Below are 20,349 nucleotides of genomic sequence, written 5' to 3' on the forward strand. Positions count from 1 at the left end.
CGATGCCTTCGCGCGCAAACTTGACGCGCGCCCACGCATATACAGGTATACATACGTACATTATACATATATACACAGGCCGCAACGAACGTGCGAGCAGGTAAAAAAGAACCAAGACAAAATCTACTCGCCGCTCGCCGCTGTCGCCAACACTCTTGGTTTCTCTCTAGGCCTCCGCCGGCGTTACCGCACCACCGCGGCCGCCGATCTCCGTCGGCAGCGGCGTCTTGAGTCCGATCGGTGACCTCATGAGAGATTCCGGTCAAAGCCCCCCACCCCACCACTCCCCCCCCCCTCCCACCCCCCCCCCACCGATCGACACGGAGCACAACGCTCCGGACGACTCCCTCGTGTAGGTCACACGGGGGGTGGCTATGGGGACCGAGGCGATGGTCGAGGGGAGGGGCTGTGATGGGGACCGAGGGGAGGGGTTGTGGGGGGATCAAGGGGAGGAGGAGGTGAGGGGGGGGAACGTATTTAGACGTAAAAAAAAACTATTAACAACACAGTCGGCAGATTTCACGAGTCAGATAAAATACAGACCGCCGAGGTAAATCGACAGCGGACAAACCGTAAAATCCGAACTCGACCGAACCAAACTTCCAGCTGGCCGCTTGTCGACAAGTCCGTGGACCCGAGCCGCCGCCGCCGGCCACACCGACACCGCCCCCCCCCCAACCCCGCGGCTTCCCGGTGGCCGTTCACTTGAAGTAGGAGTAGTAGCCGTTGTTGGCGTGCGGGGCGGAGTCGGGACTCAGGCCCTGCAGGAAGGGCAGGCCACCGCCAGCGCCGCCGCCGCCGGCACCGGTTACCGCCGGCCCCGTCGCGCCGCCCCGGCGGTCCGCGCCGTCGGGCGGCGTGGGCTTGTGCGGAGGCGGTGGCGTGGACCGCACGGCGCAGGCGTACGACTTCACCGCCCTCGTGTTGCCGCCGCCGCTGCTGCCGCTCGCTCCGACGCCGACGGTGGCCGGCGCCGCGCCGGTGCCGACGGCGGGTTTGCCGTGAGGCTGGACGTCGGACGGGGCGGATTTGGTGGCCGTGGGTTCTGCGCGAGACGGCGGGGTGAGAAGGGTTGAGTGCGGCGATGCGACGGGTGCGGGACATACGTCCGCGCATCATCATCGTAATCATCATCATCTTCATCGTAATCATCATCGTAATCGTCATCATCGTGGTCATCATCGTAATCATCATCATCATGGTCATCATCGTAATCATCATCTTCATTATCATCATCATAATCATCATCATAATCATCGTAATCATCATAATCATCGTAATCATCATAATCATCGTGGTCATCATCGTAATCATCATCATCATAATCATCATTATCATCGTAATCATCATCGTAATCATCGTGATCATCATCGTACTCATCATCGTAATTATCATCATCGTAATCATCATCATAATCATCGTGGTCATCATCGTAATCATCATCATCATCGTAATCATCATTGTAATCATCATTGAAATCATCATCATCATCATCGTAATCATCATCGTAATCACCATCATTATCGTAATCATCCTCGTAATCATCATCATCGTCGGCATCATCATTATCATCATCGTAATCACCATCGTCATCATCATAGCCTTTAACAGGCTGTTGGGGCAAGTGCTATTAGCGAGCGCCTATGAAGGCCGGCACCGTGGCACACGAGGGGGGAGGGTGGCCAGCACCACGCCCGGCCGTCTTTGTCTCCCTCGCGGCGATGTTTACTACACACCGCCGTACCCAGATACTCCCCCCGGCATCTCCACCGACGCTGCGGCCCGACTTACTAAACCAGTTCCACCCACCCCTCTCTCTGGGACACGTGAGAGTCTGCCCAACCCCGGCCGGTCTCTTCAGCCACCTTCGGACACCGCAGACAAAGCCGACCTTTCTATGGAGGCCAATCACCATCGATTGCGAGGGATAAGCCTACGATGGTGATGACGATGGTGGAGCAGGTACGACCTAGGGAAGGCCCAGGACCGTGGGGACGGGAATTGACCCCCGGGTCGCCGGGTTCGTTGTGCGCACACACACATGGACACGGACACATGCACAGACACACACACGGACACATGCACGGACACAGACACACCCACGGACACACGGACACATGCACAGACACACGGATAGACACACACACGGACAGACACACGCACAGACACACGGATAGACACACACACGGACAGACACACGCACGGACACACGCACGGACACACGCACAGACACACGCACAGACACACGCACAGACACAAGCACAGACACACGCACAGACACACGCACAGACACACGCACAGACACACGCACAGACACACGCACAGACACACGCACAGACACACGCACAGACACAAGCACAGACACACGCACAGACACACGCACAGACACACGCACAGACACAAGCACAGACACACGCACAGACACACGCACAGACACACGCACAGACACACGCACAGACACACGCACAGACACACGCACAGACACACGCACAGACACACGCACAGACACACGCACAGACACACGCACAGACAGACGAGCAAGCTCCCTCACCGGTCAGCTGAGCCGCGTGGCTGCTGTGAAGCTGTGCGGTGGAGCTCGCCTGCCTCTGGTACAGCGGCCGCCCCGCGTCTCCGTTCTTGAAGTGCAAGGACAGAGTGGAGTGGTGGGGGTGGTGGGCAGGGGGGGGGGGGGGGGTGGTGTATATGGGGGGAGGGGGGGGCATAAACACAAGGGGTGAAAAAGTTTGTTGTTAATTTGTATTTCCCCACGTCCCATTGACAGATGGATTCTCGCGCCGACCGTTTATGATTTGTCATTGATGCTCTGGGATAACATTTGCTGTCCTCAAGTGCCTCACCACCTCCACCACGTACTCCACCACCACCACCCCACCACCGCACGTCCACCACCACTCCACCCCACCATCACTTCCACCACCACCACCCCACCACCATCACCCTACCACCATCACCCCACCACCACACGTCCACCACCACACCACCACCACACCACCTCCACTACCACTACCACCATGGCGTCACCTTCAAAACCACAACCCAACCACACCATCACACCATCACCACACCACCACCACCCAACCACACCATCACCACACCACCACCATCTCCACCTCCACCTCCACCAACACCACCTCCACCACCACCACCTCCCCCACCTCCACCACCACCACCTCCACCTCCACCACCTCCCCCACCTCCACGACGAGCGAACGACGATGGCCACGTGTACGTTGCCAAGGTTTTTCACCAAGCGCCGACTGTGACCGGTCGAGCTCTGCTCGCCGACCGAGCGGCGAGCAGAGCACGGTGGCTTCTCACGACAAGACGCGGCAACGGCGGCGGTGTGGCGAGGGACCGCCGCCCTCCCGGGGGCCGCCATCGTCCGCCATGGCTGCCCGCGGCGCGTCTCGTGCCCGAGCAGTGGTGACAAAGATCCCCCGTATAGCCTTAACAGACTGTAGGGGCAAGTGCTGTTAGCGAGCACCTATAAAGGCCGGCACGGCACATGAGGGGGTGGGTGGCCAACACCACGCCCGAACGCATTTGTCTCCCCAGTGGCGAAGTTTACACACCGCACCAGTACTCATTTGAGGCTGAGTCGACCTAGGGGAGGCCCAGGACCGGTTCAGATAATCGTCACTGGGTGTTGGCCGTGAGCGGCAGTGGTGACACACACACACAAGCGCGCTGACGCGAGGATGACTCGGAGAGAGAGGACTACTCGGAGAGGACGACTCAGAGAGAGAGAGAGAGAGGACGACTCAGAGAGAGAGCGGACGACTCACAGAGAGAGAGGGAGAGAGAGAGGACGACTCGGAGGCGCCAGGAGGAGGAACCACAGACAAGCGCGGAAGGCAGCGGCAGCAGCAGCGGCGGTGACCTGATGCCAAAATTCCCCTCTCCAAGCTCCGTGGGTCCTCTCCGTGCCAAGATGTTAACGGGCAACGAACGAGCGTCCACATACCACAGGAAAATCGCAGCGGCGCCCGGAGACAAGCCACGCACGCGAAGGGTGAGGGGGGAGGGCGACACGCTCGATCCCCGCACGGGAGGAACAGGTGGGCCGTCCACACGTTGGCGTGCAGGCCTGCTCCTGGGCTAGCCAGGGTTACGGGAGCTTCACAGCAACATCTGCGTGCAATCCACCAACCCCTCCCCCCCGCCGCCGCCAGCGCCGGATTGCAGGTGGCCGCGTGCGTAGCCCAACCAACGCCACGGTCAGCCGGTACAGCCGGGCCAAGCCATCGATTTGAAACGATCCAGCGACCCTTGCCGTGAACCTGCCCTCGCTGTGTCTCCGATCCATGCATTTCTCTCTTTCCCACTCCCCACCCACCACCCACCACCCAGTAGACACACGTAAGCTATATACATATTTTTTTCTAGATTTGAAGCTTTCGTGACTGCAAGGATTCATACTCTTGGGCTTTTTCGGTAAAGTCACGTCGGTAAAATTTTTTATTAATAGAAGTAATAGTAGAAATAAAATAATAAATCACGACGTTTCGGAGGCAACACAAGCCTCTGTCATCAGGTGGGACCGTCACAGCTAAATTTACTCACTTGTTTCTATTATTACTTCTATTAATTTCATTTTTATTTTTTACCTACGTGACTTTACCGAAAAAAGCCTAAGAGTACATATTTTTTTATTTTCATAAACCCAATAGAGTTTTTAAGAACACGCTGGGCGCGCGTGAAAGATGCAAGAGGCGCCGTTGTTTTTTATATTTTTCCCCCCGCCCACCCAATGCATCCGCGGAGTCTCCGAGGCGAGCCTTCGAAAAGTCGCCGCCCGGGAAATCCATCCCCGCTGCCAATTACGGCCTCGCCGCGCGCACGAGCGGCCGTCTCTCTCCGAATTAATTACGCGCATTTATTCTCGCGGACGTCACGCTTAATGGGACACCCACCCCCCCTAGCGCAGCCGTCTAAAGCACACAGCCCATTAGTCAACGCCGCCGCCGCCGCTTCCTGCAGGGAGCAGGTGAGCGGAGGGAGGGAGGAGAGGGAAGAGAGGGAGGGAGGAGAGGGAGGGGAGGGAGGGAGGAGAGGGAGGGGAGGAGAGGGAGGAGAGGGAGGGAGAGGGAGGGAGGAGAGGGAGGGAGGAGAGGGAGGGAGGAGAGGGAGGGAGGGAGGAGAGGAGAGGGAGGAGAGGAGGGAGGAGGAGAGGGAGGGAGGAGAGGGAGGGAGGAGAGGGAGGGAGGAGAGGAGAGGGAGGAGAGGAGAGGGAGGAGAGGGAGGGAGGAGAGGGAGGGAGGAGAGGGAGGGAGGAGAGGGAGGGAGGAGAGGGAGGAGGGAGGAGAGGGAGGGAGGAGAGGGAGGGAGGAGAGGGAGGGAGGAGAGGAGAGGGAGGAGAGGGAGGGAGGAGAGGGAGGGAGGAGAGGCAGGGAGAAAGGGAGGGAGGGAGAGAGGGAAGGCCGGCACGGCACACAACGAGGTGGGTGGCCAGCACCACGCCCGGCCGCCTTTGTCTCTCTAGTGGCGATATTCACGTATCGCACCAGGTACTCATTTGAGGCCAAGTCGAACCAGGGGGAGGCACAGGACCGGTTCAGATAATCATCACACCGGGGTTGGCCGTGAGCGGGAATCGAACTCGGGCCGCCGGGTTCGTAGCGCAGCGTAGCGCTAACGGCTACACTACCGCTCACCACACACAAACAACAACAACAATCACCATTCGCCACTAAGTGGCGGTGATGTCACCACGACGCTTGTGCCAGGCCATGTGCACCTTGAGGCTGCCACGTGAAGTGTCGAACGCCCGCTGGCAGGAGGTCACGGGGCAGACCCAGCAGGTGCCACGGGTCGACTGACCGAGATGACCGAGATGACTGGCTGATGCACCACCTGTGCCCCCTACTGTGCCAACTTGCTGTGCTTTAGCCACCCGGCGCTCCGCTCGTTGTTGTGAGAGACGAGCGAACACACTGACACACACACACGCACCACCTGCTTCACAGCTCCCATAGCGACATCGGGACTAGAGTAGGCCTCCATCCTGTGCCAGAGTCACCGGGCGTAAAAATAATATTTCGCCAAATTCGCCAAATTAGTCGACTGGGATTACGCTCAGCAACATCGCCACCCGCCCTCTGCTGCCAAACGACTGCACCACGTGTCTGTCGGGGTCGTAGCAGCGCCTTCTCCCATGGGGGGCGGATCGCCCTGCGCCGCAAGAGTGGCAGCTCCAGTAACAAATGCACGAAAGGTGGTGGTGAGGACGACTTGGTCAACCACTGCACTCGCTCACCCACACTGTGTTCAACCACTACACCACCATCACCACCTACACCACCTACACCACCTCCACCATCACCACCTACACCACCTACACCACCTCCACCACCTCCACCACCTCCACCACCTCCACCTCCACCATCACCACCTACACCACCTCCACCATCACCACTTACACCACCTCCACCATCACCACCTACACCCCACTCGCCCACACTGTGTTCAACCACCACCACCACAATGGGGGCCACAACAACACACTCACACACTCACTCTCTCACTCGCCCATTCACCCACCCACTCACCGACTCACGCACCCACACGGTGTTCAACCACCACCACACTGCAGGCCACAACAACAACAACACCCACCCACCATTGGAACCTCATTTGCCAGTAAAAAATATGATAATTGATTTTTTACCCTTCTATCTGGCAACAAAACTGACACCTTTTTTACAAAGAGTCATGTTTGCATAGACCACAATACCTGCAGTCATAATGCAAACAAAAAACACAACTCTGATAATGTATGCACTGTCCTTGATGTTGATTGGTCCACACCCGAGACAGCTTTCCTTAGAGCCTAGTCTCACATGGTGTTGGACCAAATGACGCCAAAAGGCGCACAACTGAAAGACAATGCACCATCAGAGTATGAGAGCTCGGGGTAAGCATTTACACCATTGGAACCTCATTTGCCAGTAAAAAATATGATAATTGTTTTTTTACCCTTCTATCTGGCAACAAAACTGACACCTTTTTTTTACAAGGAGTCATGTTTGCATAGATCACAATACCTGCAGTCATAATGCAAACAAAAAACATAACTCGCAACGAGAGAATATTTCCCCCTCTGTTCGGCTCAAGAACGACGGCTCTAAATAAATGTAACAAAAATAAAAATGTAAACTCACACAATCCGTCAATCGCACTGCGTGGCCTTGAATGGGGGAAGAAACGAAATAAATAGAGAACGGGTGACACTTCGGGACCGACGGCCCTGCTGCCTGAACGGTGCGTGCGCTGATGGAGGTCCATCGCCCGAAACGTCACCCCCGCTTTAAAGATATCCGTTTTCTTTCGAGGCCGTGCGTGCAAGCGCGGCGTTGTTGCCGCTGCCGCTGCTGCTGACACGCGCGTTAGGTTTGACGCTGCTGCTGTAAACCCTTTCCCGGTGCGATGTCGTACCTGCGTGTACATCATCATTTAACCCCCCCCCTGTCTGTCCGTCTATCGAAGACCGAAACCGGAGGAGGATTTCTCCACAACTCTGTCGCTGTCCCTGCCTGATGATGCCGCCGGGTGTTGTTGCTGTTGCTGTGATCACCGGCGAAACGTCACGGTTACTCGGATTGTAAATGTTGTCGTGGATTTACTCTCCAACATGCAACTGGTGTGTGTGCTGAACTAGTATACTACACTATACACTACTATACACTACTATACACTACACTATACACTACACTACTATAAACTACACTATACACTAAACTATATACTACATTATAATTGGAAATGTTGTCGTGGGTTTACTCTCCAACACACAACCGGTGTGCACTGAACTGGTATATATTTGACGCCATCTCACCCAAAACCCCTCGACGATGGATCCATCATCGTCATTGGAGCAGAATCGGAAGCAGAAGGCCACGCGGAGGTGGGCGGGGGGGCAGTGCGTGCGTGCGTGCGTGGCACAGCGTCGGCGCCAGCGAGCGGAGAATGGCGTTCCGGCACGCGGCGGTGAACGGGAGACACTCACAACCATACACCGCAACCCTGCAGCTGCTTGCAGATGCCTCGGATACTGGGATGGAAAGAGGGGTTCTTGTGACACTTACGCACCACTGCTGCCAATGCAGCATCAGCAGCAGCAGCAGCGTCACCAATTAATTTCTGAAAAAATATATACAAATGGCTATATTTTTTTTCGATTTAAAGCTTTCGTGACTGCAGGGATTCATCTTCTTGGTTCTTTCGGTAAAGTCACGTAGAAGGGAAATAATAAAACAATAATAAAAAATATATTTTGGTATGTAAAATTTTTATTATTTTATTATTTCCATTCTACGTGACTTTACCGAAAGAACCAAGAAGATGGCTATATTTTATTTCATCGGCGTACGTATGTGTGTGTGCGTACGTGTGTGTGTGTGCGTACGTGTGTGCGTGCGTACGTGTGTGTGTGTGCGCACGTGTGTGTGTGTGTGTACGTGTGTGTGTGCGTACGTGTGTGTGTGTGCGTACGTGTGTGTGTGTGCGCACGTGGGTGTGTGTGCGTGCGTGCGTGCGTGCGTGTGTGTGTGCGTGCGTACGTGTGTGTGTGTGTGCGTACGTGTGTGTGTGTGTGCGTACGTGTGTGTGTGTGTGCGTACGTGTGTGTGTGTGCGCACGTGTGTGTGTGTGCGCACGTGTGTGTGTGTGCGTACAAGCGGCGTGTCTACGGATTGTAATGGATCGTCGTTCGCGTGCCGCTCGCGCCCGTCCTGCGTCGAGCGCATTTCTCCCGGCGAGACGCTTCTGCTGACCGTGCACGTGCCCCACATGCGAATGGGAGGGCCGGGGACATGCGCTTGCGTTCCATGGGTGCCGCTGCCAAACACGGCTGCCGAGGGGACCTACTTAAGCGGCCGCATCGTCCCGCCCGCCTCCCCGCTCGCCCTGCTCGCTCATCCGCCCACTCGCTCATCCGCCCACTCGCTTATCCGCCCACTCGCTTATCCACCCACTCGCTCATCCGCCCACTCGCTTATCCCACCCAGTCTCCCGCCCCGCTCGCTCATCCGGCTCGCTCTCCCACTCGCTCGCTCATCCACCCGCTCATCTACCTGTCCTCCCACCCGCTCGATCGCCCACTCGCTCATCCGTCCGCTCGCCCATCTACCGAAACGCCCACCCGTCCGCTCACCCACCCGCCCACTCGCTCATCCACTTGCTCTCCCAACCAGCTCTCACGCCCACTCGCTCATCCACCCGCTCGCTCATCTACCCACTCGCCTGCCCACTCGCTCATCCACCCAATCTCCCGCCCGCTCGCTCATCCACCCACCCGCTCATCCACCCGATCTCTCGCCAGCTCTCACCGCCCAATCACTCATCCACCCGATCTCCCGCCCGCTCGCTCATCCACCCGATCGCTCATCCACCCGATCGCCCCGCCCGCTCGCTCATCGACCACCTAAGCCATTCACCCGCCCCATCCAACCGCCAACCCGCTTGCTCACCTACTCACCTACTCACTCGCTCACCTACTCGCCTACTCGCCCGCCTGCCCGCTCATCTCCTCGCCCATCCACCCGCTCTCTCACTCGCGCGCACACGCTCAACCCCGCCGGCGCAATCGCTCGCCCGCTCCACGCCCGGGATTTACGACGCGCCGATGCCTCCCCCCCCAAGTTCACCCCCCCGCTCCCCCGTCTATGAATCACGCGACCTTCCCCGCGGGCCGACACGAGAGCCCGTCTCACACGACCGCCAGCGGCGCGCTCCCGCGTCAGCCTGCTCGACGAGGGCCACGTCCATTTATCTTGCGTCCCGTCGCTAGCCGCGGCCGCTTCAGATTTAGTCCCCGGTTTTGATTTATAAAAAAAAATTAAAGTGGGTGGGGGGAGCTCGGGGTCCCGGTAAACTGCAATAAAATGAGGAGGCTGCGTTTTTTTTTTCGAATTCGGTCGTAAAAACAAAAAGCAAAAACCTACCCGATATCTCAAGCGCCGCGCAATGCGACGTGGCGAATATTTACGACGATGAGACGGTCGGTGTGGTTTCTCAATGAATGACTTTGCGAAGCAGCGCCTCAAAGGGTCCGCGCGCACGCCGACTCTGGAGCTGCAGGCTGCCGACCCCCTGTATCAAAGTCTATCATCATCATCATGATCGTGGTTGTGATGATATATTCGGATACAGGGACTCCTCTACACGACTTGAGAACTTTCAGAGATGCGAACAAACCTGTCCCCGTATGTCCAGTTGCCCGTTCGGAGCGAGAGTCGAAAGTTCGACAGCCGTGCAATAGATAGCGGTGGTGGCATCTACATCTACAGAACGTGAAGAACCAGTGGCATCTACATCTGCAGAACGTGAAGAATCAGTGGCATCTACATCTGCAGAACATGCAGAACCAGTGGCGTCTACATCTGCAGAACGTGAAGAACCAGTGGCATCTACATCTACAAAACGTGAAGAACCAGTGGCATCTACATCTGCAGAAGGTGAAGAACCAGTGGCATCTACATCTGCAGAACGTGAAGAACCATGGCATCTACATCTGCAGAACGTGAAGAACCAGTGGCATCTACACTGCAGAACGTGAAGACCAGTGGCATCTACATCTGCAGAACGTGAAGAACCAGTGGCATCTACATCTACAGAACGTGAAGAACCAGTGGCATCTACATCTGCAGAACGTGAAGAACAGTGGCATCTACATCTGCAGACGTGAAGAACCAGTGGCATCTACATCTGCAGAACGTGAAGAACCAGTGGCATCTACATCTGCAGAACGTGAAGACCAGTGGCATCTACATCTGCAGAACGTGAAAACCAGTGGCATCTACATCTGCAGAACGTGAAGAACCAGTGGCATCTACATCTAGAACGTAAGAACCAGTGGCATCTACATCTGCAGAACGTGAAGAACCAGTGGCATCTACATCTGCAGAACGTGAAGAACCAGTGGCATCTACATCTGCAGAACGTGAAAACCAGTGGCATCTACATCTGCAGAACGTGAAGAACCAGTGGCATCTACCTCTGCAGAACGTGAAGAACCAGTGGCATCTACATCTGCAGAACGTGAAGAACCAGTGGCATCTACATCTGCAGAACGTGAAGAACCAGTGGCATCTACATCTGCAGAACGTGAAGAACCAGTGGCATCTACATCTGCAGAACAAGAACCAGTGGCATCTACATCTGCAGAACGTGAAGAACCAGTGGCATCTACATCTGCAGAACGTGAAGAACCAGTGCATCTACATCTGCAGAACGTGAAGAACCAGTGGCATCTACATCTGCAGAACGTGAAGAACCAGTGGCATCTACATCTGCAGAACGTGAAGAACCAGTGGCATCTACATCTGCAGAACGTGAAGAACCAGTGGTCTACATCTGCAGAACGTGAAAACCAGTGGCATCTACATCTGCAAACGTGAAGAACCAGTGGCATCTACATCTGCAGAACGTGAAGAACCAGTGGCATCTACATCTGCAGAACGTGAAGAACCAGTGGCATCTACATCTGCAGAACGTGAAGAACCAGTGGCATCTACATCTGCAGAACGTGAAGAACCAGTGGCATACATGCAGAACGTGAAGAACCAGTGGCATCTACATCTGCAGAACGTGAAGAACCAGTGGCATCTACATCTGCAGAACGTGAAGAACCAGTGGCATCTACATCTGCAGAACGTGAAGAACCAGTGGCATCTACATCTGCAGAACGTGAAGAACCAGTGGCATCTACATCTGCAGAACGTGAAGAACCAGTGGCATCTACATCTGCAGAACGTGAAGAACCAGTGGCATCTACATCTGCAGAACGTGAAGAACCAGTGGCATCTACATCTGCAGAACGTGAAGAACCAGTGGCATCTACATCTGCAGAACGTGAAGAACCAGTGGCATCTACATCTGCAGAACGTGAAGAACCAGTGGCATCTACATCTAGAACGTGAAGAACCAGTGGCATCTACATCTGCAGACGAGAACCAGTGGCATCTACATCTGCAGAACGTGAAGAACCAGTGGCATCTACATCTGCAGAAACGTGAAGAACCAGTGGCATCTACATCTGCAGAACGTGAAGAACCAGTGGCATCTACATCTGCAGAACGTGAAGAACCAGTGGCATCTACATCTGCAGAACGTGAAGAACCAGTGGCATCTACATCTGCAGAACGTGAAGAACCAGTGGCATCTACATCTGCAGAACGTGAAGAACCAGTGGCATCTACATCTGCAGAACGTGAAGAACCAGTGGCATCTACATCTGCAGAACGTGAAGAACCAGTGGCATCTACATCTGCAGAACATGAAGACCATGGCATCTACATCTGCAGAACGTGAAGAACCAGTGGGCATCTACATCTGCAGAACGGAAGAACCAGTGGCATCTACATCTGCAGACGTGAAGAACCAGTGCATCTACATCTGCAGAACGTGAAGACCAGTGGCATCTACATCTGCAGAACGTGAAGACCAGTGGCATCTACATCATGCAGAACGTGAAGAACCTGGCATCTACTCTGCAGAACGTGAAGAACCAGTGGCTCTACATCTGCAGAACGTGAAGAACCAGTGGCATCTACATCGCAGAACGTGAAGAACCATGGCATCTACATCTGCAGACGTGAAGAACCAGGTGGCATCTACATCTGCAGAACTGTGAGGAACCAGTGGCATCTACATCTGCAGAACGTGAAGAAACCATGGCATCTACATCTGGCAGAACGTGAAGAACCAGTGGCATCTACATCTGCAGACGTGAAGACCAGTGGCATCTACATCTGCAGAACGTGAAGAACCAGTGGCATCTACATCTGCAGAACGTGAAGAACCAGTGGCATCTACATCTGCAGAAAGTGAAGAACCAGTGGCATCTACATCTGCAGAACGTGAAAACCAGTGGCATCTACATCTGCAGAACGTGAAGAACCAGTGGCATCTACATCTGCAGAACGTGAAGAACCAGTGGCATCTACATCTGCAGAACGTGAAGAACCAGTGGCATCTACATCTGCAGAACGTGAAGAACCAGTGGCATCTACATCTGCAGAACGTGAAGAACCAGTGGCATCTACATCTGCAGAACGTGAAGAACCAGTGGCATCTACATCTGCAGAACGTGAAGAACCAGTGGCATCTACATCTGCAGAACGTGAAGAACCAGTGGCATCTACATGCAGAACGTGAAGAACCAGTGGCATCTACATCTGCAGAACGTGAAGAACCAGTGGCATCTACATCTGCAAACGTGAAGAACCAGTGGCATCTACATCTGCAGAACGTGAAGAACCAGTGGCATCTACATCTGCAGAACGTGAAGAACCAGTGGCATCTACATCTGCAGAACGTGAGAACCAGTGGCATCTACATCTGCAGAACGTGAAGAACCAGTGAGCATCTACATCTGCAGAACGTGAAGAACCAGTGGCATCTACATCTGCAGAACGTGAAGAAACCATAGGCATCTACATCTGCAGAACGTGAAGAACCAGTGGCATCTACATCTGCAGAACGTGAAGAACCAGTGGCATCTACATCTGCAGAACGTGAAGAACCAGTGGCATCTACATCTGCAGAACGTGAAGAACCAGTGGCATCTACATCTGCAGAACGTGAAGAACCAGATGGCATCTACATCTGCAGAACGTGAAGAACCAGTGGCATATACATCTGCAGAACGTGAAGAACCAGTGGCCATCTACATCTGCAGAACGTGAAGAACCAGTGGCATCTACAATCTGCAGAACGTGAAGAACCAGTGGCATCTACATCTGCAGAACGTGAAGAACCAGTGGCATCTACATCTGCAGAACGTGAAGAACCAGTGGCATATCTACATCTGCAGAACGTGAAGAACCAGTGCATCTACATCTGCAGAACGTGGAGAACCAGTGGCATCTACATCTGCAGAACGTGAAGAAACCAGTGGCATCTACATCTACAGAACGTGAAGAACCAGTGGCATCTACATCTGCAGAACGTGAAGAACCATTGGGCATCTACATCTGCAGAACGTGAAGAACCAGTAGCATCTACATCTGCAGAACGTGAAGAACCAGTGGCATCTACATCTGCAGTACGTGAAGAACCAGTGGCATCTACATCTACAGAACGTGAAGAACCAGTGGCATCTACATCTGCAGAACGTGAAGAACCAGTGGCATCTACATCTGCAGAACGTGAAGAACCAGTGGCATCTACATCTGCAGAACGTGAAGAACCAGTGGCATCTACATCTGCAGAACGTGGAAAACCAGTGGCATCTACATCTGCAGAACGTGAAGAACCAGTGGCATCTACATCTGCAGAACGTGAAAACCAGTGGCATCTACATCTGCAGAACGTGAAGAACCAGTGGCATCTACATCTGCAGAACGTGAAGAACCAGTGGCATCTACATCTGCAGAACGTGAAGAACCAGTGGCATCTACATCTGCAGAACGTGAAGAACCAGTGGCATCTACATCTGCAGAACGTGAAGAACCAGTGGCATCTACATCTGCAGAACGTGAAGAACCAGTGGCATCTACATCTGCAGAACGTGAAGAACCAGTGGCATCTACATCTGCAGAACGTGAAGAACCAGTGGCATCTACATCTGCAGAACGTGAAGAACCAGTGGCATCTACATCTGCAGAACGTGAAGAACCAGTGGCATCTACATCTGCAGAACGTGAAGAACCAGTGGCATCTACATCTGCAGAACGTGAAGAACCAGTGGCATCTACATCTGCAGAACGTGAAGAACCAGTGGCATCTACATCTGCAGAACGTGAAGAACCAGTGGCATCTACATCTGCAGAACGTGAAGAACCAGTGGCATCTACATCTGCAGAACGTGAAGAACCAGTGGCATCTACATCTGCAGAACGTGAAGAACCAGTGGCATCTACATCTGCAGAACGTGAAGAACCAGTGGCATCTACATCTGCAGAACGTGAAGAACCAGTGGCATCTACATCTGCAGAACGTGAAGAACCAGTGGCATCTACATCTGCAGAACGTGAAGAACCAGTGGCATCTACATCTGCAGAACGTGAAGAACCAGTGGCATCTACATCTGCAGAACGTGAAGAACCAGTGGCATCTACATCTGCAGAACGTGAAGAACCAGTGGCATCTACATCGCAGAACGTGAAGAACCAGTGGCATCTACATCTGCAGAACGTGAAGAACCAGTGGCATCTACATCTGCAGAACGTGAAGAACCAGTGGCATCTACATCTGCAGAACGTGAAGAACCAGTGGCATCTACATCTGCAGAACGTGAAGAACCAGTGGCATCTACATCTGCAGAACGTGAAGAACCAGTGGCATCTACATCTGCAGAACGTGAAGAACCAGTGGCATCTACATCTGCAGAACGTGAAGAACCAGTGGCATCTACATCTGCAGAACGTGAAGAACCAGTGGCATCTACATCTGCAGAACGTGAAGAACCAGTGGCATCTACATCTGCAGAACGTGAAGAACCAGTGGCATCTACATCTGCAGAACGTGAAGAACCAGTGGCAATCTACATCTGCAGAACGTGAAGAACCAGTGGCATCTACATCTGCAGAACGTGAAGAACCAGTGGCTCACATCTACAGAACGTGAAGAACCAGTGGCATCTACATCTGCAGAAGATGAAGAACCAGTGGCACTCTACATCTGCAGACGTGATAGAACCAGTGGCATCTACATCTGCAGAACGTGAAGAACCAGTGGCATCTACAATCTTGCAGAACGTGAAGAACCAGTGGCATCTACATCTGCAGAACGCGAAGAATCAGTGGCATCTACATCTACAGAACGTGAAGAACCAGTGGCATATACATCTGCAGAACGTGAAGAACCAGTGCATCTACATCTCGCAGAACGTGAAGAACCAGTGGCATATACATCTGCAGACGTGAAGAACCAGTGGCATCTACATCTGCAGAACGTGAAGAACCAGTGGCTCTACATCTGCAGACGTGAAGAACCAGTGGCATCTACATCTGCAGAACAGTGAAAGAACCAGTGGCATCTACATCTGCAGAACGTGAAGAACCAGTGGCATCTACATCTGCAGAACGTGAAGAACCAGTGGCATCTACAGCTTACAGAACGTGAAGAACCAGTGGCATCTACATCTGCAGAACGTGAAGAACCAGTGGCATCTACATCTGCAGAACGTGTAAGAACCAGTGGCATCTACATCTGCAGAACGTGAGAACCAGTGGCATCTACATCTGCAGAACGTGAAGAACCAGTGGCCATCTACATCTGCAGAACGTGAAGAACCAGTGGCATCTACATCTCGCAGAACGTGAAGAACCAAGTGTCATCTACATCTGCAGAACGTGAAGAACCAGTGGCATCTACATCTGCAGAACGTGAAGAACCAGGGCATCTACATCTGCAGAACGTGAAGAACAGTGGCATCTCAGAACGTAAGAACCAGTGGCATCTACATCTGCAGAACTGTGAAGAACCAGTGGCATCTACATCTGCAGGAACGTGAAGAACCAGTGGCATCTACATCTAGCAGAACGTGAAGAACCAGTAGGCATCTACATCTGCAGAACGTGAAGAACCAGTGGCATCTACATCTGCAGGACGTGATGAACCAGTGGCATCTACATCTGCAGAACGTGAAGAAGAACCAGTGGCATCTACATCTGCAGAACGTGAAGAACCAGTGGCATCTACATCTGCAGAACGATGAATAATCAGTGGCATCTACAGAACGTGAAGAACCAGTGGCATCTACATCTGCAGAACGTGAAGAACCAGTGGCATCTACATCTGCAGAACGTGAAGAACCAGTGGCATCTACATCTGCAGAACGTGAAGAACCAGTGGCATCTACATCTGCAGAACGTGAAGAACCAGTGGCATCTACATCTGCAGAACGTGAAGAACCAGTGGCATCTACATCTGCAGAACGTGAAGAACCAGTGGCATCTACATCTGCAGAACGTGAAGAACCAGTGGCATCTACATCTGCAGAACGTGAAGAACCAGTGGCATCTACATCTGCAGAACGTGAAGAACCAGTGGCATCTACATCTGCAGAACGTGAAGAACCAGTGGCACCTACATCTGCAGAACGTGAAGAACCAGTGGCATCTACATAACGTGAAGAACCAGTGGCATCTACATCTGCAGAACGTGAAGAACCAGTGGCATCTACATCTGCAGAACGTGAAGAACCAGTGGCATCTACATCTGCAGAACGTGAAGAACCAGTGGCATCTACATCTGCAGAACGTGAAGAACCAGTGGCATCTACATCTGCAGAACGTGAAGAACCAGTGGCATCTACATCTGCAGAACGTGAAGAACCAGTGGCATCTACATCTGCAGAACGTGAAGAACCAGTGGCATCTACATCTGCAGAACGTGAAGAACCAGTGGCATCTACATCTGCAGAACGTGAAGAACCAGTGGCATCTACATCTGCAGAACGTGAAGAACCAGTGGCATCTACATCTGCAGAACGTGAAGAACCAGTGGCATCTACATCTGCAAACGTGAAGAACCAGTGGCATCTACATCTGCAGAACGTGAAGAACCAGTGGCATCTACATCTGCAGAACGTGAAGAACCAGTGGCATCTACATCTGCAGAACGTGAAGAACCAGTGGCATCTACATCTGCAGAACGTGAAGAACCAGTGGCATCTACATCTGCAGAACGTGAAGAACCAGTGGCATCTACATCTGCAGAACGTGAAGAACCAGTGGCATCTACATCTGCAGAACGTGAAGAACCAGTGGCATCTACATCTGCAGAACGTGAAGAACCAGTGGCATCTACATCTGCAGAACGTGAAGAACCAGTGGCATCTACATCTGCAGAACGTGAAGAACCAGTGGCATCTACATCTGCAGAACGTGAAGAACCAGTGGCATCTACATCTGCAGAACGTGAAGAACCAGTGGCATCTACATCTGCGAAGTGAAGAACCAGTGGCATCTACATCTGCAGAACGTGAAGAACCAGTGGCATCTACATGCAGAACGTGAAGAACCAGTGGCATCTACATCTGCAGAACGTGAAGAACCAGTGGCATCTACATCTGCAGAACGTGAAGAACCAGTGGCATCTACAGAACGTGAAGAACCAGTGGCATCTACATCTGCAGAACGTGAAGAACCAGTGGCATCTACATCTGCAGAACGTGAAGAACCAGTGGCATCTACATCTGCAGAACGTGAAGAACCAGTGGCATCTACATCTGCAGCAAGAACCAGTGGCATCTACATCTGCAGGACGTGATGAACCAGTGGCATCTACATCTGCAGAACGTGAAGAACCAGTGGCATCTACATCTGCAGAACGTGAAGAACCAGTGGCATCTACATCTGCAGAACGAGAAGAACCAGTGGCATCTACAGAACGTGAAGAACCAGTGGCATCTACATCTGCAGGACGTGATGAACCAGTGGCATCTACATCTGCAGAACGTGAAGAACCAGTGGCATCTACATCTGCAGAACGTGAAGAACCGTCTTTGTTCGACGGCTTAGCCAAAGAGCCGCTGCTGCGTGGGATGGCCGGAGGATAGGCAAAGTTTTTTTAGTCACGTGACTTTCTTGGGGGAAGGGAGCCGGTTGCTGCTGAGGGAGGGGCCGACTGCTGGGCTCGGGGAAGGGGGGCGGCAAGGAGTTGTAGGAAGCGGGCTGCTGCTGTACCAAAAGCCTCCTCCCTGATGGCAAGAGGCCTCTCGCAGCACGGCAGATGGCCGTGGCTAAACGACGCTGCGCCGGCCAGCAATCGTCCACGGATGCTGTTGGGGGGCGGCCGCCACCGCCGCCACGGTGAGCAGCGCGCGGAGCGGCTCGCGAGCCAAAGGTCGCCGGGAACCATCCCAATGCCGGTGGAAATTAATTGGGCAGGTTTCTTCAATCTTTTCCGCTGTCAGCCCAGCGCCCCACCTGCACCCCAACCCTGGCCCCCCCGCGCCCTCTGATACCCCCACCCCGTGCCTCTGCCCGCGGAGACGCGGCACAAGGCGGGAGACTGCGGTGGGCGACTTGGGGTGAGCTTGCATCCAGCAGCGGACCGGCTGCGGCCGATGACGTACGATGCATGCTGTACGTGACGTATGTTGAAGTTCTTGCGCACCGTCCTGATCAGAGGTGCGACGGGCGTGTTGGGCCCCAACCGCCCCCCCCCCCCCCCCAACACGCCCGTCGCACCTCCGATCAGGACGACGAACTAAATACAAAAATGTGTCGTTAAACCCGTCGCCACCACCCGACACAGCCAATCCAGCAAGGCTTCGTCACGTAAACAGAACGTGCCAGTTATTTACTGGTACAGCACACCGGTGTGTCGGAGAGCAAAACCCACAACATTCACAATTACATTAACGCCATCTAACCCAAGAACCTCTCTCGGTCAACATCGGTCGCGAAAGCCCTACCAAGTGTCAAACCAAACAGAACAGAGGACGACAACGCTGATGGTGATGAACACGATTTTGAATTCTCGAACGCGGAATCAATTTGCCGTTTAGCGGACGGGCGGTGCGGACGTCACGTGATCTCATCATCGCTCACGGTCCCTCGATGGCCTCCAAGCAGCAGCCCCCCCCACCGCCCTCCTTAGTGAGCGGCCTCACTCCGGCTGTCAGCGGCTAATGCAGCAGCCCCCCCCCCCCACCGCTAATTGATTGTTTACAACCCACGGTCTCCTTCTCAGGTTGCGACACTTTCTCTCTCGGTCTTTTTGTTTGATTCGACCAATGGGCTGGGAGGCGGAGGGAGGGAGGTGGGGGGGGAGGTGGAGGCGGGTGGCGGTGGGGGGCGACGTAAGTTATGGTGGGGGGGAGGAAGATGGGGGGATGTGGTGGTGGTGGTGGGGAGGTGAGTGGTGGTGGGGGGAGGTGAGGGGAGTTGAGGGGAGTTGGGGGGAGGTGGAGATGGGTGGAGGCAAGTGGTGGTGGGGGGGGGGGAGGTGAGTGGTGGTGGGGGGATGTGGAATCAAATAGGGGGGGGGAGGTGGGGTCCTCAGGTGAAGAACAGGTCTGTCGGAAATAAATGTTGTGGATTCACCATTCAGACGCTGTCTTTCCGACAGACCTGTTCTTCACCTGAGGACGGCTGCTTGCGTTGTGGCCGAAACGCCATGAGAATTGTATTTTATTATGTTTTATTTTTATTAGTTTATTATTTCCCTTCTACGTGACTTTACCGAAAGAACCAAGAAGATGAATCCCTGCAGTCGCGAAAGCTTTAAATCGAAATAAAACTAAACAATTACAATGTTTTTTTTTTTTTTCTTACCAGGTCTCAGGCTCCCGCTCAGCTGCTACGTGGCTAATTTTTCTGAAGCGACCACCTGCCCCATCGCAAACGATTGCTCAACAAAGAAGCTTATTCTTTA

At 53.6% G+C, this 20,349-nt stretch overlaps 1 protein-coding gene across 1 annotated transcript in view; it reads right to left on the reverse strand.

The window, feature by feature from the left end:
* Positions 1-294: 294 nt before the first annotated feature.
* The window catches only part of LOC133358684 (ecdysone-induced protein 74EF-like), a 35,430-nt gene continuing 15,375 nt past the window's right edge, over positions 295-20,349 (reverse strand). Inside the window, exons 4-5 of the mRNA XM_061577112.1 lie at positions 2,552-2,636; positions 295-1,045 (exon numbers count right to left, since the gene is read on the reverse strand). Coding sequence (XP_061433096.1) covers positions 702-1,045; positions 2,552-2,636 — 429 coding nt within the window. The 3' untranslated portion in view covers positions 295-701. The remainder of the gene's footprint in view (positions 1,046-2,551; positions 2,637-20,349) is intronic.

This window comes from Lethenteron reissneri, chromosome 63 (assembly GCF_015708825.2).
Source record: "Lethenteron reissneri isolate LAM-NWPU_2019-01 chromosome 63, ASM1570882v1, whole genome shotgun sequence".
Lineage (NCBI taxonomy): Eukaryota > Metazoa > Chordata > Hyperoartia > Petromyzontiformes > Petromyzontidae > Lethenteron > Lethenteron reissneri.